The 19,848-nt window shown below is 42.6% G+C and overlaps 1 protein-coding gene across 3 annotated transcripts in view; it reads left to right on the plus strand.

The window, feature by feature from the left end:
- CLSTN2 (calsyntenin 2) overlaps positions 1-19,848 on the plus strand; it is a 592,242-nt gene that overhangs the window by 429,311 nt on the left and 143,083 nt on the right. For all 3 annotated transcript variants that reach the window (XM_064491598.1, XM_010976786.3, XM_064491596.1), the window contains exons 3-4: positions 17,798-17,993; positions 18,744-18,952. In XM_064491598.1, coding sequence (XP_064347668.1) covers positions 17,798-17,993; positions 18,744-18,952 — 405 coding nt within the window. The remainder of the gene's footprint in view (positions 1-17,797; positions 17,994-18,743; positions 18,953-19,848) is intronic.

Genomic DNA, 19,848 nt, shown 5'->3' on the forward strand with positions numbered 1-19,848 from the left:
AGGAAGCTGTCCCCTGAGAGGCTGACTTATTAGCTCCAGGCATTGATAGAGCAGTAAAAGAGTCCATATACTTCTGTAATATTGATCGGGCTGCCATTTCTCTTTCTTCTGCAGCTGGAAATATGGATTTTCCTGACACTTGCCTTAACTTAAATTAAACACTTAAAATATGCCTCTGCCCCTTTGGGGTTCCCCACTCGAACATTTGAGAACTTCAGTACAAGGTATGGGTTATGGGCAAAACTTGTCAAGAGGTATAATGTGTGGCCTCGTACACCTGCCGTTGTTTATCAATTTCAGAGGCCATGCCATCCAGGAAGCAGCTTGGTGGAGAGTCTGAGCACCGAAGCCCAAGGTCAGATCCCACTGTGACCTTGAACAGGTCATTCAGCTGCTCTGCACCTCGGTTGATTCATCTGTCAAATGGAGTGAATACTTACTGGTGGTGGGGTTGTGGGTAAAGTGAGGTCATGTGTGCTCAGTGCCCAGCGGTAAATTTGGGAAGGATGGAGCAGTGTATCCAGCTCAGAAGAAGTAAGCCACGGGGTGAGCTCAGGGCGGGCATCAGACATTAGGGGAGCCCTGGCACCTGGGACAGCAGCCCACCAGAGATGGCCCACAGCACGGAGCCTCAGAAGCATGCTGGGGCCTGGGGCAGAAGCTCAGCAGACCTTGAAATGACTGGTTGAAGGAGGAGGAGACTTGACAACTGGCAAAGAGAAACCTGGAGACAGGGTCCTCGTGATGGCCTCGCTGGAATCTTTCTGACATCAGATGCTGACCTTGTCTGAGGCTCTTTCTCTCCTGGGAGGTCAAAATCAGAAGATAAGTTTCGGCTTCAGCATGAAGGCACTACCACTGATGTCAGCAATTAGCAACACTCACCATGTACTTTCTCCACGCCAGCATCATGCAAAGTGCTTTATGCACTTTGCCTTGTTGATTTATCCTCCACAGTGGCCCAATATAGTAGAATCTGTTATTATTCCCATTGTGTGGATGAAAAGATTGACATCTGGAGAAGTTAATGCATTTTGGTCATGTTCACAGAGTGAGGAATGCTGGAGCTGGTGCTTGAAGCCAAGTCATTCTGATTCCAAAGACTCTGGTTTTAACCATCATACCATTCTTCCTTTGAATTTGTTGAGACTTTGACATCCAACAAACATTCCCTGAACACCTATATTAAGTCAGGCCTTAAGCCAGGCAGTAGAGTCAGGAAGACAAGTACAGATTCTTGCCTCTGAGAGCTCTAAAGGGAAAAAGGATGTGTGGAAACAATTGACAATGCAGGAGGAAAAGGGGAGGGAGGCAGAGAAGCATGGGGCATTGGAGAGGGTGCCAAGGAGGTGGTGCCCATCTCAGCTTGAGAAGCCAGAGTAGGCTTCTCAACAGAAATAATGCTTACAACTGTGTTTTGAAGTTTGTGTAGGAGTTCTCCCGATAGCTACGCATAAGGGAGAGTTCTTTGTTAGCTGACAAGAGCAACTAGGATGACTCATTTTCTTAGGGACAAAGGCTGCTGGTGTTACTATCAGCTGCATGCTAACCTCTCAGTTGAGCAGCTGGCAAGCTTTTCTGTTGCCACCATTTCCTGTTTGCAGATAAACAGCAAAAGCCTGCTTGTTAGGGTGTTTTCTGCTCCTCCTTAATTTCCGGATGAAAATTCTCATGCATTAGGTGCCATTTGGCTTCCTGAAATTCTGACCTTCAAACAGCAGTTTCAGAGCAGGGCTTCTCTCTACCTGAAGGAGCCCTCGCCAAGCAGGTATGGAGTCGCCGATGAGCATGATGTATTTTCTCAGAATGTTAATTCTACTCAAAGATGCAAGGATAAACAACAATAATTTCATATTCAAAGATACTTAGATATTTTATAGCATGAATTGCAAAGTTAGCATGACTTTTAAGAAAGATGACATTAGCTTTGTTAGAAACATCACAGCAGACATGGGCCACTTTTTGGCACAGCAATTCCTTCTCCATCATCAGGTGATAATGAAACTGCTCAATGCGCTTAGGATTAAGCTTGTCGGTTTCTGGCCAGTATAACACTTGCCATCAATCCTTTGCTTGCCCCAAAGCCAAACCACCCCCACTCTCCTAGTAGAAGGGACCAAGGTCTATTTCCTGGTGTATAAGCCAGCTCTTTCATTAAGATGTGCACCACAGTTGTTCCTCACGCTTCACCAACGATGGCTGAATTCTTACAGCAGTTTAATGTCTTGCTTGAAATTAAAATAATGGGAGACACAACCATAAGAAATCCACTATAGGCTGCGTCAGGTCATAAAACTGTAATGCTGGGAAAGCACGGCAGCAAGAAATCACTGTTGATGTGAAGGGAGAAAAATAAATATCGGCTGCGTTTTTAATTAACTGCCTCTAAATAATGAAAATGAGCAAATTAGACTCACTTTTAGTAGCAAAATACCATTGTAATTTGAATATTGCTGTTGATTGATAGCGTGGCGTCTTTGATGGAGATGTGTGAATCAGGCGACAGCTCTCTCGAGCGTCTCCTGGAAACCACTTACCTTTTAGCCTGCGTCTGCTTTGTCCCTGGTGGACGAGTGTGAGCAGTTATTTTTGCCTCTCAACCTGTGGGAGGGGAAAGTGTGAAGAAGCCAGACACAGAGGCTTTCCCCCACCTCTAGATTCCTATAATAGTTAACAGTGATTATTATACTGCTGGGAAGACAGTTGTGATCGGAGGTGATCTCTCAAGTCAGGGAGATCTGAATGCAAATGTTCGATTATGGTTACTCCGTGATGCTGAGGAAGTTTCCTAACCTCTCTGTGCTCCAGTCCTCGCATTTCTGCTTGCACCAAGAGTGGCTCTAAAGCCACTGGCACCGTACCTGGCACATAAGCAGCACTCAAGAACTATTAAGTGGTAGGAGGAGGCCTCCCACCTTGTTCCTGATTTTAGGAAGGAAGGATTTGATACTTCAGCGTTTGTAGGATGATAACTGTGGGTTTACCATAGATAACCTTTAGCAGTTTGAACCAATTTCCTCTATTTCTAGTCTCCTGGGAGATTTTATTATGTATGGATGCTGAATTTTGGCAAATTCTTTTTTATGTCTCTTGAAATGACCATGCGGTTTTTCTCCTTTATCCTGTCAATGTGGTGAATTACACTGATTGAATCTTGCATTTCTGGTTTAAGTTCTACTTCATCATAATCCTTTTTATAAAGTTGGACTACATTTGCTAGTATATTGTAAAGAATTTTTGTCTCTATGTTCACGACAGGTAGAGGTCTGTAATTTCCTTTACTTATAATGTCTGTTAATGTCTGTGTCCGGTTTTGGTATTAGGTTAACACCAGCCTATTTAAAAGAGAAAGTGTTACCTCCTCCTCTGTTTTCTAAAAACCAGTTATGTAGATTGGTGTGATTTCTTCTTTGGATGTGTGATAGAATTTACTAATGAAACAATCTAGGACTGGAGTTTTCTTTATGGGAAGATGTTTTCATAAAAATGTCAAATTAATATTTGATTTAAATATGATCATAACCAACAGGGTTTTAAAAATATATTTACTTTCGATTTACCTTACTCTTCTTTTCCTAGCTTCTTGATATTAGATCTTTTTCTTTTATAGTATATGCACATAGGCTATAAATTTCTTTCTAAACAATGATTTATCTGCATCCCCACACATTTTGATATGTTGTTTTTGTATTATCTTCTGTTCCAGTTATTTACTAATATCCCTTTCCATTTCTTCTTTGATTCGTATACTGTTTAAATGTGCTTTGTTTAATTTCCTAATATCTGGGATTTCTCTAGATCCCTTGTTATTAAATGTTAGTGGTTTCCAAGTTAATCCCACTGCGGTCAGAGAAGGGACGCGAGGATTTAGCCCTCTTCATCGATTGGGTCATTGTATGGTCAGCAGATGGTCTTTGTAAACTTGTCATGTGAGGCCGCAGTGAATGTGTGTCCTGCAGTTAGATGTATTGCTGTATAAATATCACTTAGGGCAAAGTGGTTGATAGTGTTGTTTAAATTACCTATGACTTTATGGATCGTTTTTTACCTTGTTCTAGCAGTTACTGAAATTCTCCTACTGTGGTTGTGGAGTTGTCTGTTTCTCCATTTAATTCTGTCCATTTTTGCTTCATGTGTTTTGAGGATCTCTAATTAGGTACATATGCTTTTATGATCACTATCTCTGCCTTTTATAGTTGTAAAATGTCCTTTCCTGGCTACTTGAACATGTAAGTATCTGTCATTGACCAAATGTGGAAAGTTTTCAGCCATTATTTCTCTGAATATTATTTTTGCCTCATTCTCCCTCTCTCCTCTTTCCTGTGACCCCAATTACCTGCTATGTTGGACTTTTTAATATCAACCTGCAGGTCCCTGAGGTTATATTTCTCTCTAGTATTTTTTCTCTTTCTACTTCAGATTTCTCACAGGTCACAAAAGCTCTGTTTGTTCCCTTTCAATCTTTGTTCTCTCTTTTCTTCAGATTGGCTTCTTTTTCATTGATCTGTCCTACATTCACTGACCTGTCCTTCTGTCATCTGCATTCTACCATTAAGTCCATCCAGTGAATATTTTATTTCAAATATTATCCCTTTTAGTTATTTGTACTTGATTCTTTTTTCTTTATTTGTCTGATGTAATTTATATCTTTTTATTCATTACAAGTATATTTTCTTTTATAGCCTTACACACCTTGTAAGAACATTTTTAATATATTTGTTTGAGAGTGCAAGTATCTGAGGTCTCTTGAGGTGGGCCCCTGTTTTTGAGAAAGGGTCACATTTTCCTGATTGTTTATGTAGCAAGTAAGTTTGGATCGCATCCTGGACGTTTTGAATGGTATATTGAGAAAACTCTGGATTATTGTGCCCCTTCAAAAATCATTGATGTTTTGCTTCAATAGGCAATTAACTCAACCCAAACTATAAACTCTCTCTTGCCTGCTGTGGAGAGCAGTTCAGATCTCCGTGTAGACGGCTTTCAGTCTGTCCCCCACGTGCATCATTCTGGGGCCAACCTAGAGTCTAAACATAGAGTTTGGGCTTCCATTTCCCTGGCTCACTCCTCTGTAAGATTCCTCCCTCACACTCCAGCAGTCCTGTGTCCCTGGCCAGAGATACAACCGGCTTTCTATCAGTTTTAACCTCACTGCCCCACCAGGGCCACAGCTGCCCTCAAGGCAAAGAAGCAAAACAGAAAATTCATGGATGTACTTAGTAATACTGAAATGCACACTGAAAAAATGGTTAAGATATTAAATTTTATTTATATGTATTTTGCCACAATTTTTTAAAAAATGATTTATAAACAGAAAAGTTGCCCAGTGCTAGTAGCTTCCTCTAATTTTCTACTCCCCTCCAAAAATCTGCCTATTTTTAATCACTCTCTAGATCCTTAGGGTTTTTTTTCTTTTTCTTTTTCTTTTTCTTTTTCTTTTTCTTTTTCTTCTGAGCGAGGGGTGGTATTTTCCAAGGATATGGGTGTTACTGTGAAAGAGTCTGTGTGTTAGGAGCCTGCTCATCCCCTGCAGAAGCAGAACCCCCAGGTCCTTTTCCTTGTACCTGTTACAACCTCAAGTTTTCTATCCTCCATTTGTAAGGAAATAAGCACAGTGCATTACATTTTGTGTGAATCTGAATTATTCTCATTAGAAAAAGAACAGTTAATCTATGGCCATACCACCCTGAATGTGCCCGAGCTCATCTGATCTCCAAAGCTAAGCAGGGTCAGGCCTGGTTAGTACTTGGATGGGAGAAAAAGAACAATAAGTATATTGACGTGATGTGATGGTATGCAATATATAATTATTATTTTTAAAAATTATTATTTTATTATTAACATAACACTAATGTAATATTAAATTTCTTTCATAAAGATAACATTTTCTTTATAAAGGATTACACATTTTCAGTTCTGGTGATTAAGTGATTCTAAATTGGAATCCTATTGCCAAAAGACTTCTACCTTAGCTGGTAATTAATAAAAGCCATTTGTCAGCACATACATCTCAATTTGTAGTGTGACCAGTGGGCTAGTATTTAAATATTCAATGTCATTAAAATTTCAAGATATTTTTTGTCCTATAATATCAATGCCATCCAAGCAGTCATTAAGAGACAAATCTAATTCAGAGCCTGACAATCAGCACTTTGGGAACTTGAGCTAAATTTGGCTTAATCATCCAAAGATGGGCTGTTTTTTAAGAGGGAGCCTTCTCCTAAACGTTAGGAATCATGCTAAGAAATAAAAATCAGCATTAAATCAGAACAATTCTATAGTTAGTGTGGAATGCATCCTCTCTACTTTATGTTTGTTTCTAGGGGAAAATTAGCCTTTAATGATGTTCATGTATTATTAATATTAATAATCATTATTAATGTTATTAATAATGTAGTGCATAAGTGTCTAACAGAAACAGAGTTAAAGCACATGTATAAAATATATTTTCTAGTAGCCTCACTCAAAAAGTAAAAAGAAACAGGTGAAATTGATTTTTATTAGTATATGTTATATAACCCAAAATAGCCAACATTATCATTTCAATATTTTATCAAATAGGAAATTATCAAGGAGAAATTTTACATTCTATTTTTCATTTTTAAAAGTCTTTTCAATTCATATCCAGCCAGACTTAACAAATTTTCCAGTAACTGTATTGCGTATCTGCCCTTAAATTTGCATTTAAAATGATAAAAATTAGATCAAATTAAAAATCCAGTTCCTTGGCCCTACCAGCCACATTTCAAGCATTCAAGAATCACACTGTGGGTAATAACTTACACATTGAAAAGTACAAGGCAGAGCATTCAACATGTCATTCTTTGAAGAGAAACTTTCATTCCGTGTCTATCCAAGTCCGTAAAACACTGTAGATGAGAAGAATTCAGAATAAAGTAGAGGAAAAAAACAAATTAAAAAAAAAAACTGGGTTTAAACCTCTGACTGGTTCAGTCTTGATGCTGTATAAGAGACCTCTGGACATGGAGAAAAAAGGGACAGGAAGAGATTCCAAAGGGTTTAGCTGTCAGCTTGATTGATACCGACTCTAGGTGAATAGTCATGGTTAATTGAGGAGGCCGCACTATTCAGCCCCTGTATCTTGAGAACTCATTAAACTCAAACACCTTTAGTTATTTGATCCAATGTGTAGCTTCTATTTCTGAGACCCAGTTGAGAGCTCCAGGAGAGTAAGGACAGAGTCTTAGGCTTCTGGGGACCTCAGCACCTAGTAAGATTCCCTCCCTGCAGGAAGCAGATTCTTTCAGCACTTTTGTCGATGGAGGTAATGGGACAGCAGTAAAGGGCCAGTATATTTGTTTGGGACTTTTTCACTCTCCAGGAAGCTTCGACATCTGTCATTTCCCCCTAAAAGACAGGAAGGAGTTAGCTGAGCTAGATTCCAGGTAATGACTGAGAAGTGGATCTGCCTCACCTGTATCCAACAGCTATGGGCAAACAAGACCCCTTTATTTGTGTGTGTGTGTGTTTGTGTGTATGTGTGCGTGTTATAATGTTTTCTCTTTTTCTTAATGAAGGACAATTGATTTAGAATATTGTGTTAGTTTCAGGTGCCAACTGATTCAGTTATACATATATATGTATATATATGTATCATTTTTTCCATTCTTTCTCATTATAGTTTATTATAAGATATTGAATATGATTCCTGTGCTATACAGTAAATCCTTGTTATTTTGTGTTGTAATTGTTTTGTTTTGTTTTGTTTTGTTTTTTTATTTCAGAGCTTTTTTTTTTTTTTAGTTGAAGTATAGTCAGTTTACACCTTCATTTTTTAATCAGATTCTCTACCCCTATTTGACAGGTCCCCGTTCCTGCTTGGCAGTGTGCCAGGTATTTATCCCCATCTGATAATTGTATCTGGGCCAGTAATTTTTGAGACACAGGGTTTAAAGCACTCTTTTGTCAAATATTAAAGACACCATCACTGTCCTGGTCAGTGCAGTTTCCTTGCTCCCTCCTTCTCCTATCCCCTGCACACCTAAGCAGAATGATGGACACCTCAGGACCAACCAGTGAGGTCAGCAGGAGGGCTGGAAGTCACTGACACTAGCAAGGGCACAACAGTGGAAGTAGGAAAGAGCCCATCTGGTCTGGCCTGCCATCACTTTCTGCTGACTGCCTCATACAGCTATGGTGAGAGTTAAATTATAGAGCTTTACACAAATCACTCAACCCAGTTGATGCCATAGCAAATTCTCAGTTTAAGAAAGAAAAAAGTACCACTCTGATTATAATATGATGACCACAGGGAGATGGCTTTGTCCCCATTTCAAAAATGGGCAAACGGAAGTGTGGAAAAGATGAACTTTATTAAAGTTTCAGAGAAGACAAGTGAAGAATCAAGGTTTGAATCGAGGTTTATGTGATTCTTAGGCTCTGACCTATACTACCCTCCTGCTATGAATAGAAGCATGAAACACTATTGTAAAGAGAAAGACATGAAGAAAGAAGTTGTGAGATACACACACACACACACACACATGCCTGCACAATGGAATACTACTCAGCCATAAAAAAGAATAAAATAATGTCATTTGCAGGAACATGAATGGATCTGGAGACTGTGAAGTGAGCCAGAAAGAGAAAGAAAAATACCATATGATACCACTTTTATGTGAAATCTATAAAAAAGAAGAAAAAGGACACAAATGAACTTATTTACAAAACAGAGACAGACTCAGAGACATAGAAAACAAATCTGTGGTTACCAGGGGGAAAGGATGTGGGAAGGGGTAAATTGGGAGTTTGAGATTTGCAAATACTAACTACTATATATAAAATAGATAAACAACAAGTTTCTACTGTATAGCACAGGGAACTATATTCAATATCTTGTAGTAACCTCCAATGAAAAAGAACATGAAAAGGAATATATGTATGTATATGAATGACTAAAACATTATGCTGTACACCAGAAATCAACCCAACATTGTAAACTGACTATCTTGAATAAAAAAGAAAAAGAGAAAGGGTAGTATTCAGAGGACATGGTCTCATCTCAGCAGTTATTTAAGCTGAAAGACTTTCTTCCTTGCAGCTACAGCATTCCTCTGTGTTGGCTACAGGACAGCCACAACTGATTCTGGAAGGATTTAGGAGCGAGTTTGACTGGTCCATCATCACAACCCCCCAAACAGACACCTACTGCAGCCTTGGCAGGCAGTACTGTATTGACTCAGCTCTGTGCATCTGCCTCCTTCTCTGCTCCACGAAGACAGAGCTGATCTCTGGTTCATCCAAACCACCCACCCCTGGCCAGGCATGTCACCGCATACAGCGAAGCAAGCTACTTGTTTTCACTGTAGCCCTAAATAAATGTCTGCTTCATTGTAAATGCCCAATAAATGTGAGCTACAGTGAATTTTATTAATTACATATTAATAAATTAATTAATTTATAATTTTATTAATTATATATTCATTTTCTTCTTACTATTTTTTTTTATGCCCCGGGAAGGTTTGCTGAGAGAATAATGAACACAGCACATTTTTATACCTGGAGTCCTTCACTTCCAGACCGTGGGCCCCAGCCAGACCAAATGACCTCCCAACATCTCTTCAGGCTTTTTTTGATCCCGTTGGGACCAGCTGAGCCCTGGGGACCTCTCCAGATCTCTCAGCATATACTTTAGTTGCTACGTCATTTATTGTTTCAACAAATGTCACCAAAGAAGAAATAACATGCTTTGTCTTCATTGGGGATTTTTTTAAGCAACAAAGTAACCGTGCTATGTTAATCTTCCAAAAGGAGGGGTTTTTGATCTCAGCACAAAGCTTCAGGAAAACAACTTTTTAAATCAAAGAGTATGTTTTATTTTTACTCAGTACTAAGTAGACAGAAAGCTATAAATGGTAACACCCCCACCCCCCACTTTGGTTTCTAACAGAAAAAAGTACATTGCCAATATGCATCTAGTAACTCGCCGGCAGGATTTATTATCATTGCAATAATACAAAGTAGATAGACCTTTACGTTTTCCAAAGTTCTTCCACATTTAGTGTGTCATTGTGGCCTCACGGTACTTTGGGGATTAGGCATGGCTATATCCCAGTTGTAATGAAAAGGAACTTGGGAGCTGCCCAGGGTCATACAGCTGAGAAGAGCAGAGCTGGGACTCAGACCAAGGCCATTTGCTTGCCTTGATTGGCCTGTCTGAGATCTCCCTGGCATCCAGACACATGACGGAGCAGCCAAGTTCAAGGACGCTCCATTGAATATTTCCCTTTACTTTCTACTTTTAGAGGTTCAAGTTTTTAACTGAAGTGGGGGGGCTTAAAATCAATTTTTTTTTTTTTGTAAATATTGATTTCTCAGTTCAGCCCTAATTTGATATTGTGGACATGATTACCTCTTGATGTGACTTACATTTGCCCTTTCCCATTATATTGCACCCGAAGTGACTAGAGAGGACTCCATGCAGAGGTGTACACTTTAAGAAACTCACCTGCCCAGCCCTCCGGCGGTGTGCTCAGTGTTCACTGCCTGCAGGTGTGTGTGCTGGGAGGACAGGGTGTGCAGCTGAGAGCAGGTGGTACCACCCTCCCTCTGGAAGGACCTCACCAATCTGGTGGAGAAGCCTTTACAAGACCTATCATTTTCCTCAAACCTGGAGTCAAGAACCTGGCCCGCTGTTGGCTCCAACAAGACTAGCTGCAGCTTGGGATAGAGTTTTTCTCAAGGGGAAGCTACATTCATTTCATGGTTCTTGGTATATAAGACTGATTTGTACCCTTGACTCTAGCCCAATAATGGCCATCAGCAACCTCTGCTCACTGTGAGGAGCAAAGTCAAACAGACAGACAACACCCCTGCCCCCCAAAAGCTCTACCCATGAGGCAGTACTGGCCGAGACTTTGTAAACGCACAAGATGCGGTCTTTAGGCAACGATAGTCAGGAAAATAAAGATGTGTAAGCGTGGCTGAAGTGTAAGGTACTTCGAGGAGCCAGGCTGGTTTTTAATGACGCATGTGACATACGTTCAAAATATTTCTGGTGGTGAAATGATCTCCACATTCGGCCTCTTCCATTCTCACACATGAGAGGGAGTTTGCCAGAAGTATGTGAGTTTTCTTCAATATAATGGCAATGATAAGAGCTAATGCTTACATAGTACTTAACTTCATGCCAGGCATTGATAAGTGCTTTGCATGTATAGGCTCATTTAATCTCAACAGTCAATAATACTATGAGGTAACTATTACAGTATCACCCCATTTTGTGGATGAAAAAGTAGAAGTGGAGAGATAAGTGAGTTTCCCAAGGTCCCACAGCTAGTTGATAGAGGTAGAATTCAAGTCCAGTCTGACTCCAGAGCCAGATGTGAAGCATCCGTGCTTGGATGCAGATGCGGAAATGAAGTTCCCAGACCCCAGCACTCTGTGGACATCAAACTCTGCCTAGTTACCCGCACCACAAATGCCCCAGCTGTGCGATACAGAGAAAATTGTGTTGCTCTGAGATTGGAAGTATTCTGAGAGGTGATGGGTGATTTCGAGTATCAGGGACAGGGTATGGAATCATGATCTGGGTGGAAACTATATTATAAGCTTTTGGGTTTCATGACCCCTTTATGCTCTTAAACATTCTTAAGGACCCTCAAGAGCTTTTGGCTAGGTGGGTGCTATCCATCAATATTTACTGTGTTAGAAAGTAAAACTGAGAAACTTGCAAATGCTTATTTATTAATTTATTTTAAAATCACCATAGTAAATTCACTACATGTTACATATCACGTAATTTAACCAAAAATAATTTTCCGAGACAAAATTAGTATGAAGAGTGGCATTATGTACACTTTTGTAATCTCTTCAGTGTCTAACAGAGGACAGCTAGAACCTCATAGCTTCTCTGCCCTCAATCTGTTGTGATATGTTGTTTAGGTCAAAGTAGGTGAATAAAAAATACAGCCTCCCCCAGGTGTATCATTGGAAAAAGGAGGAATCTTTTAAGTTTTTCAGATAATTTCAGCTATCCTTCTCTGATACGACACAAGAACTCCATAAGTAATCGTTTCTTAAAGTTTAGCTACAACAATCTGAAAGCACATTGATAAACTTATTCTCCACTCTTACATCAAAATCCATTGATCCATTTCACACTTTGAATGAATCTGTTACCCATATGTTCTGCATAACTGTATGCATTAATCATTTGGAAGATACCAATTTATTGTTAAGCAGATCTTTCAGAAGTTCACCTATTTCATTATACAATATCAAACAGTCACGTTCATTAATATCATGACTCATCTCATCGGGAAAGTATTTAAAGCCTTGGTACATTGTCAGACTCGCTGTGGCAGACACAGATTTTCCAAAACTGAAGTCTCAAATGTATCACTGGCAACAAATACTACTAGTTCTTTTCCTTCAAGTTGACAGGCTTACTTTAAAAGAATGTCTGCCACACACTCAAGTTTGAATAAACGTAGTTTGTCTGTCAATCGCTCTTTCAAGTAAAAACAGCATCCCCTACAAAAAGGTCCTAGCACAGCTCCCACTCAACTTAAATGACACAAATGCTTTGCCTAGAGACAAACCAGCATACATTTGCTACACAACGATGCTTTATGTGTATTTTTTATTTTGTCACAAAGTATGAAAATATATGTACTCAAGGATTGAGCTTTAATAAAACTGGTAACGTTTACTGCATCATTAAAGCCTCTCTCAAGTGAAACTGGCCTTACTTCTTTCTCTATTTTTACTGTGACTGTATGTCGCGTAGAATATAAAGGCACCAGCCCTTCCAGTCATTGTTGCTTTTATACCATCAGTGCAAAGATCAACGCAATGAAAGGGGCAAATAACAGCTTAATGTTAAGATGATGATAACTCTGACTCTGTGGACCCACAGAAAGGGTCTTGGGGATGTCAGGGGTCTACAGACCACACTCTGAGAACCCCTCTCTTAGAACATCACAGTGATGAGCCACACGAAAGAACAAAGAAGGCCCTGGATTTAGATTCAAAGAGTCTAGATACCAGTCCTCGATCTGTGCCTTCCTATCAAAGCGACCTTGAGTGAACCACTTAATCTCTCTGAGACTCAGTTTCCTAATCTGACAAATAGAATCAACACAGTCTGTTGTTCAAGGGTAGGAACAAGACACATTCTCAAAGTCAATTTCGTTCATTCATTCATCAATGTCATTCATTTCCTCCACAATTCTAGGGGAGGAATGTAGAGACAATTACACCAGTTTCTGCAGGTGGGTCGGGAGATGCGTTACTACAGAGGAAAAGGTAATTGTGAGATAGAGACGGGTGACTGAGGGGCTGGGACCACTGCAGGTCTGGCCCGTCAAGGGGGCTCATAGTGAAGCCACGATCTTAAGCCACAGCCACTGTGAGATGCTACTGGCCCCATTTCCCCTCAGAGCCTGGTACTGGTCCAGAGTGCAGGTGCACTGTGCATTGTACCCCCGTACCTAGTCCCTGGCACACCAGCTCTCCCACCCGTAAAAGCAGATTGGAGAACAAGATTTTAAAAGTGATATTTTTATATGGAAACTATTAGGTCTGGTCATTTACTTTTAAGTACATCACCCTCCCACTGCAGTGCTTTACTAGTAATCACAAATTCTAGTGACAGTCCTCACGAAAAATCGAGACAGCCAAATGTGTCACACACGGACGCTGGGAACTGCAAGTTTGAAATCTCCTTCCTCCTCCAGACCCCATACCAAGACATTTCCTCTGTCATCTCTCTCTCAACTTGCTGTGTTTTTCATTTGCTATTTTATGTCATTCTAAGTAAAGAAAAACTAAAATTTTTAATTATTAGCAGGGATTTTACCATTTATCTGTATACCATGCAATGCCAGTTTTCAGTGCAAGTAGAGGAGCCATTAAGTGCTGTGCAGAATCTCTGAAAACGACAGAATTTGCATGTCGCCATAGCTCACGTATGCATATGCATTTAATTTTTTACCAAAGCATCGAGAATGCCACACAAACCGTACTCAACTGTTTCCATTTCACTTCCTGACACGCGCATCTTCTACCAATGTTCTCTGCCTTTAGCTTGCTGATAGTAAGGACGGTGCAAAAAGAAAAGGCAGGATGGGTGGTTTTATCTTTCCTTTTCCTCTCTGTCTGTTTTCAGCACAGGTGGCTGGCTACTACAGAGAAGTAACATGAGTAAGAAAGGATACGACGAGGTTCTTTGGTTGGTTGATCATGATTCTTTAGACCCCCTTACCTTTTTTCTGTGTTCAAAACAGTTTGGTTCAAACAGGACAGGTAGCCTCTGTCAGGGCTGTCAGCTCCCCGCTTACTCAATTACTCAGTCGTGGAAGTCACGTGCTTCTCACGGAGTCCCTCTGACCTCCCCCACACCCCGGGTCCACAGGAGTGCTGTGCTCTTGACATATCCTGAACACTAGGTGTAAACGGGGAGCGAGGAACAGGGAGGCGTGCATATTACACCCAACTCCTATGCCCAGGACATGTTCCATTGTCCCATCGGACTTCATTTACAAAACCCAAGTTCAAAGATGAAATTATTAAGAATTTCAACATGACGACAGCAGAGCCCTCTTGAGCACGAGGTTCCATGTGGCTCCCTGGTTGCGCATCCATAAAGCTGGTCCTGCTCCATTGTCTCTACTCCTGCCACACAGGCCTCTGTAGTCCCTTGTCCCTTCCTGCTGGAGGGCACTATGGTGTGCTACCCCTCAGTTCCTTCCCGCGGGACCTGGATGTCTCCCTCTGTCTCTTCCTGTGATCTCAGCTCAGCCATCACATCCTGAGGTTAGACCTCCCCACCCTGCCTGACCAGGTTGAAATTCTCCTCATACCAAGTAGCCCTCCCTCCACGTTAAGTAACACAGTTGCCATCCTTCATGAAGGTGGGTGATTGACTGCTTACTTCCCTCCCCCACTGGACGGTCAGCAGCTCATAGGCCAGGACTGGGTCGATTTTGTTCATCACTGTTTCACCAGTGCTGGGCCCATAGTCCCTAATAAATATTTATAAGGTGAGTGAATGGGTGAATAAACGAACGGATTCTTTTTCAACTAGAACACAAGTGTCAGGTGAAGAGCTGGAATAAATAAAGGTGACGTGTGCTCTAGTTTTTATTCACAGGGACTAGATCTGATCTCAGTTTGAGCTGGTGCAAACCAAGTGAGCATGGCATCCCCTTGTTCATTTCACTGTCTCTTCTAGACGGTAATGAACACTCGAGGATTGGGTATCCTTATGTCTTGAGGAATCCAGGTCATTTCCTTTGTGTTTCTGGCCCCAGCACATCACCTCACATTTATTCTACTCTCGAAGAATACTGGTACTGTTGAGTTGATTGAGCTGGATTTAGCTTAATAAAAATATGTCGCCCTAAGTTTTACTTTAGCTCACCCTCCTCTGGTGTTTCCTCTTCTCCTTCCTCCTTTTCCTTTTCTTTTTTTCCTCTCCTTTCCTCTTGTTCAGGATTTCTGAGTCTTGAGAATTGCTTTAGTGGTGATCAAATGTCTCCAACAGAAAAATAACCCTCATTTACTTTTGGTTTAACCGGATTCTTCAAAAAGAAATGGCCTGGCTCGTCTTAGAATCACGGCAATCTTAGGGACCTCGAGAGAACACCCCAGAACCAGTCTGAACACCTTCGCTGCTAATATTCCCATATCGGCATTGATCTCGGGATAGAATCATGAGGCAGGCACTTCAGAAGTTCATGCCCTCAACCCCAGCCAATTCAGAGCAGAAAGGAAACTTGAGGATGGGATGAAAGCCGTTCCCCTGCCCTGAAGGCTGCAGAGCTAGCCGTGTCCGAGAGGCTGTACAGACAGCCCTGAGCAGCGGCGGCAGAACGAGAACCAGCCTTCTTGTTAGAGCCTGGCCCACAGCCTGGCTGTCTTGTCCATAATTCCTCAACCACATTTGAGAAATGGCCAGGAGGGGATGTAGTGAAAATGGAGTGTTCATAATGAAACTGAGGATCGATGAAATAATAAAAAACAAAAGCCTAAAGGTAAAATTGGTATTGATTGACCATCTCAGAAAACATTGTTAGTAAAAGATCAGGACACACTTCCTATATGTAAAATGGGGGCTTTCTCTCTCGAGCGAGACTTGAGCGGAAATACTGAATGCTCCTGGAAGCAGTCCCCGGGGTGGGCCCCTTATACGTTCTGAGGCTGCTTGGAGATGGTGCAGCAGGGGAGGGACATGGAGTTAGGAGTCAATTACACCCGGGGTTTTTATGCCAACTTTAACTCTGTGACCTTGAGCAAGTAATAACGCCTCTGATACTTTTTTTTTTTTTAAATCTGTACAAATTGGTATAAAACATCTGCCTTGCAGGTTTGTTGTGAAGATTAAATGAGACCATGTGGGTGGAGGTACAAAGCTTGATGCCTGACCCAGAGTGGCATGCAGTCATGTCCTCCTTTCTCCTCACGGTGGTCATTCTTTGGAACAGCTGGGCAGGTGCCTGGTCACCTTGAGAATGAGGACCCCCTGAACTGTACTCTGTAGACACCTCACCCTGGTCCCAGCAGTGCAGCGGGGGCAGTGTCAGACCAGGGTTGGGGCGTATCAGGTAGACATTGTCTGCACAATGCCATCTTCTGGGCCTCTTCACAGGTGACAATTAAAACCTGGAGAGTCAATATAATTTGACTGAATCAGTGAGTAAGTGGTGAACCTGGAACAACGTGACTCAGGCCCTTGGCCTGAGTTTCACTCCCCCACTGCCTATAGCTGAACCCCTGCTGCCCACATCACCCCTTTGCACCATGAATGATCTTTCTGGACATCTACCCATCGTCTCCCCAACAAGTCTGTAAGCTCCCTCAACCCAGGAAAACAATGTGTCTCAATTCTTCCCAGGGCACGTACTACAGGGTTTACCATTGGGGTTCAAGAAATAAACATCCAACAGTTGAGAAAAAGAACATATTTTCATAGACTTTTCATTTGAATGCAGAGAAATTGTTATAATACACATCAACCCAGGTGAGGGAGAGAGATGCATTCATTTCACATGTCTGGCCCTTTAAGCTTTTCAGGCTCTGCGGGGACTCTGGAACTCACATAGACTCACCCCCAACTGTTTGGAGAGAAAGTAGCAACTCTGAGTGGCATCCCCCTCTGCACAGAGAAGTGGTGGGTGAGAGACATGAATGGGGTTGGGGGGAGCACAGGGGGAGGGGGCTGCAGCGAAGTGGGGTGTAAACCAGGAGTAAAGGACAGAGCAGAGCAGGGCTGCTTGCACCCACTGAGCAAACAGATCACCTGGGGACCCCGTTAAGATGCAGATCCCACCTCAGGCGGTGTGGGCGGGACCTGGGAGTCTGTATTCCTAGCAAGCTCCCAGGGGATGCCCAGGCTGCTGCTTCACAGAGCACACTTTGAAGTAGCAAGGATGCTGTCATGCTCTATCAAAAGACCGTGAAAAGCTTTGGCCTTTTTCTCTTTTCCTCTGCAGTGATTTGGCTTTTCACTGGGGGCAAATTCCTTAATCTCAGCCTGGCTAGAGGGCAATCAGGAAACCTGCTAGGGAAAGTGGCAAACTGGGATAACCAGCCAGCTCCCCTACATAATAACTCCCTCTTTTTCCTGCCGGGTACACCTGATGGTGACATTTCGATTTTACCATCCAGGAAATGAACATGTCGTTCTGGGTCTCCGGAGGCCACTTCTGGTTTGATGGTTGTCTACGTGAAAGAGATGGCCTGGGGATGTTGGGTTTGCAAATCGGGTCCATTCGAAGCTCTCTGTTCAGTCTGGCAGTTCTCAAGATCCCCCTGTCTGTACTCCATCCTTCTGCAGGGGAAATTTGCGCATTCAAGATCCATGGCCAGGAGCTGCCCTTCGAGGCTGTGGTGCTCAACAAGACATCAGGAGAGGGCCGGCTCCGCGCCAAGAGCCCCATAGACTGTGAGCTGCAGAAGGAGTACACGTTCATCATCCAGGCCTATGACTGCGGTGCGGGGCCCCGGGAGACGGCCTGGAAGAAGTCGCACAAGTGAGTAGCCTGACTGAGCTCCATGGACCCCTCCCCGCTTGCCCGCTCATCTCCGTTCACATGCTGCTCTTTAGATATGCATGCCCAGTGGTCATACCAGGCTGCTGTAGCCTGCCCGACTGCTTGCCAGGCCCTGCCAGCATCAGCCTGGGCCACTTTCTACACCTGGAATACTCTACCCCTCTGTGTCATGTGAAGATACTCCTATTTTACCATCAGGACTGAGTTCAGGTGTCACTTCCTCCAGGAAGCCTTCCATGAGCCAGCCCATCCCTGCAGACCTGGTTGGGGCCTTTGCCCCCGGGGTCATTGCCAGGCCACCTGCTTCTCTATGTCACAGCACTTTCATTTTGGGTTGTAACCCTCTCCCATATAGAGTTTGGCTCAGCACCTAGCCCAGAGTAAGAGCGGTTCGGTTCTTGCTGGATGGAGGAGTGAATGAGTAGGCGAGGAGTGAAAGAGGAACAGGGAGCTGATCTGGAGGCAATTTGTTGCCTAAAGCCAGGTGACAAGGAAGGTCGAAGAAGGGGAGGCATCTCTCTGGGGTGGGCTCATCTCAGAGAATGGGGCACGGATAGGTGGAGGGGTCTCCATGGGAGGGAGGACAGAGCACTCAGACCACAGCCGCCCAACTGGCTTGTGGTTTCTCCACTCCCTAATCCTTAGAAACCGAGTCAGTGCCCATTAGGGGTGTGGGAAGATGGTGTGATTCTTTCCTTACCACCACTTCTTTCCTGCGCATGCTCCCAGGGCTGTGGTCCATATCCAGGTGAAGGACGTCAATGAGTTCGCTCCTGCCTTCAAAGAGCCAGCCTACAGGGCCGTCGTGACGGAGGGCAAGATCTACGACAGCATCCTGCAGGTGGAGGCCGTCGACGAGGACTGCTCCCCCCAGTACAGTCAGATCTGCAACTACGAAATTGTCACCACTGATGTGCCTTTTGCCATCGACAGAAACGGTGAGTGTCCTGAGAGGACCCTGGTGGGTGGGGGCAGGGAAATGGCGCCACTGCTCCCAGACTGAAGGCCGAGTGTGGACTCTGAATGTACTGGACAAGTGATGTCTCCCTTGCCACCCCTGATCTGGGCTATGTCTCCCAGAACTCACTCTTGCACTAGAAGGGATGACCTTACAGAATCAGCACCCCAGGCCTATCTAACACACTCCACAGTACCTTGGAAACCTACCCAGTGAATATTCTCTAGAACTCACAGTGCCACGCATCTAGGTATTGAAGATGGGTGGGGTTTTGGGTAGAATTTTCCTGTTGCCATCCAGATGTGAGCCATGCTGTCAACTCAGCCAAATCTGAGTTTCCTATATCACAAGTGGTAAGATCATCCCCCACCACCACAATCTGCTGACTGCTCCCAGACAAAGAGATGCTGAAAGAGAAGGTGGAGATTTCTGAAACATCTTCTAAGCTATAGCTCCATTTAGGAATTTTTAAAGCTTTTCTCAACATTTTTTAAGAATTTCTACCCCAGTGAGAGTGAAGAATGAAAAACCCTCCTACCACACTTTGATCTCAAATTGAACTTGCTGAACTGAAAACAGTCCTAGAAAGCCATTGAGATATTTCCCCATCACCATTATTTAAAAACTCATTGTAGTATAAACACCACAGCCAGAGTTCCAATCAACCCATCCCACTTTAACTATAATTCTCAATAACTTGATATTAATCAAATGATAATTATTTGCCAAGTATATTGTTTCATTATTAGCATGAGTATGTGAGTATATGTATATTGCACTCCCTTTGTTTCAAAGAGGATTTAAGTACTGTGCAAAAGTGCAAAAGTTGCAAAAGCTCAAGTCCATCTACTCCATAAAGGTTTAAGTGATGCTGGG

Source organism: Camelus dromedarius, chromosome 2 (genome assembly GCF_036321535.1).
Source record: "Camelus dromedarius isolate mCamDro1 chromosome 2, mCamDro1.pat, whole genome shotgun sequence".
NCBI lineage: Eukaryota > Metazoa > Chordata > Mammalia > Artiodactyla > Camelidae > Camelus > Camelus dromedarius.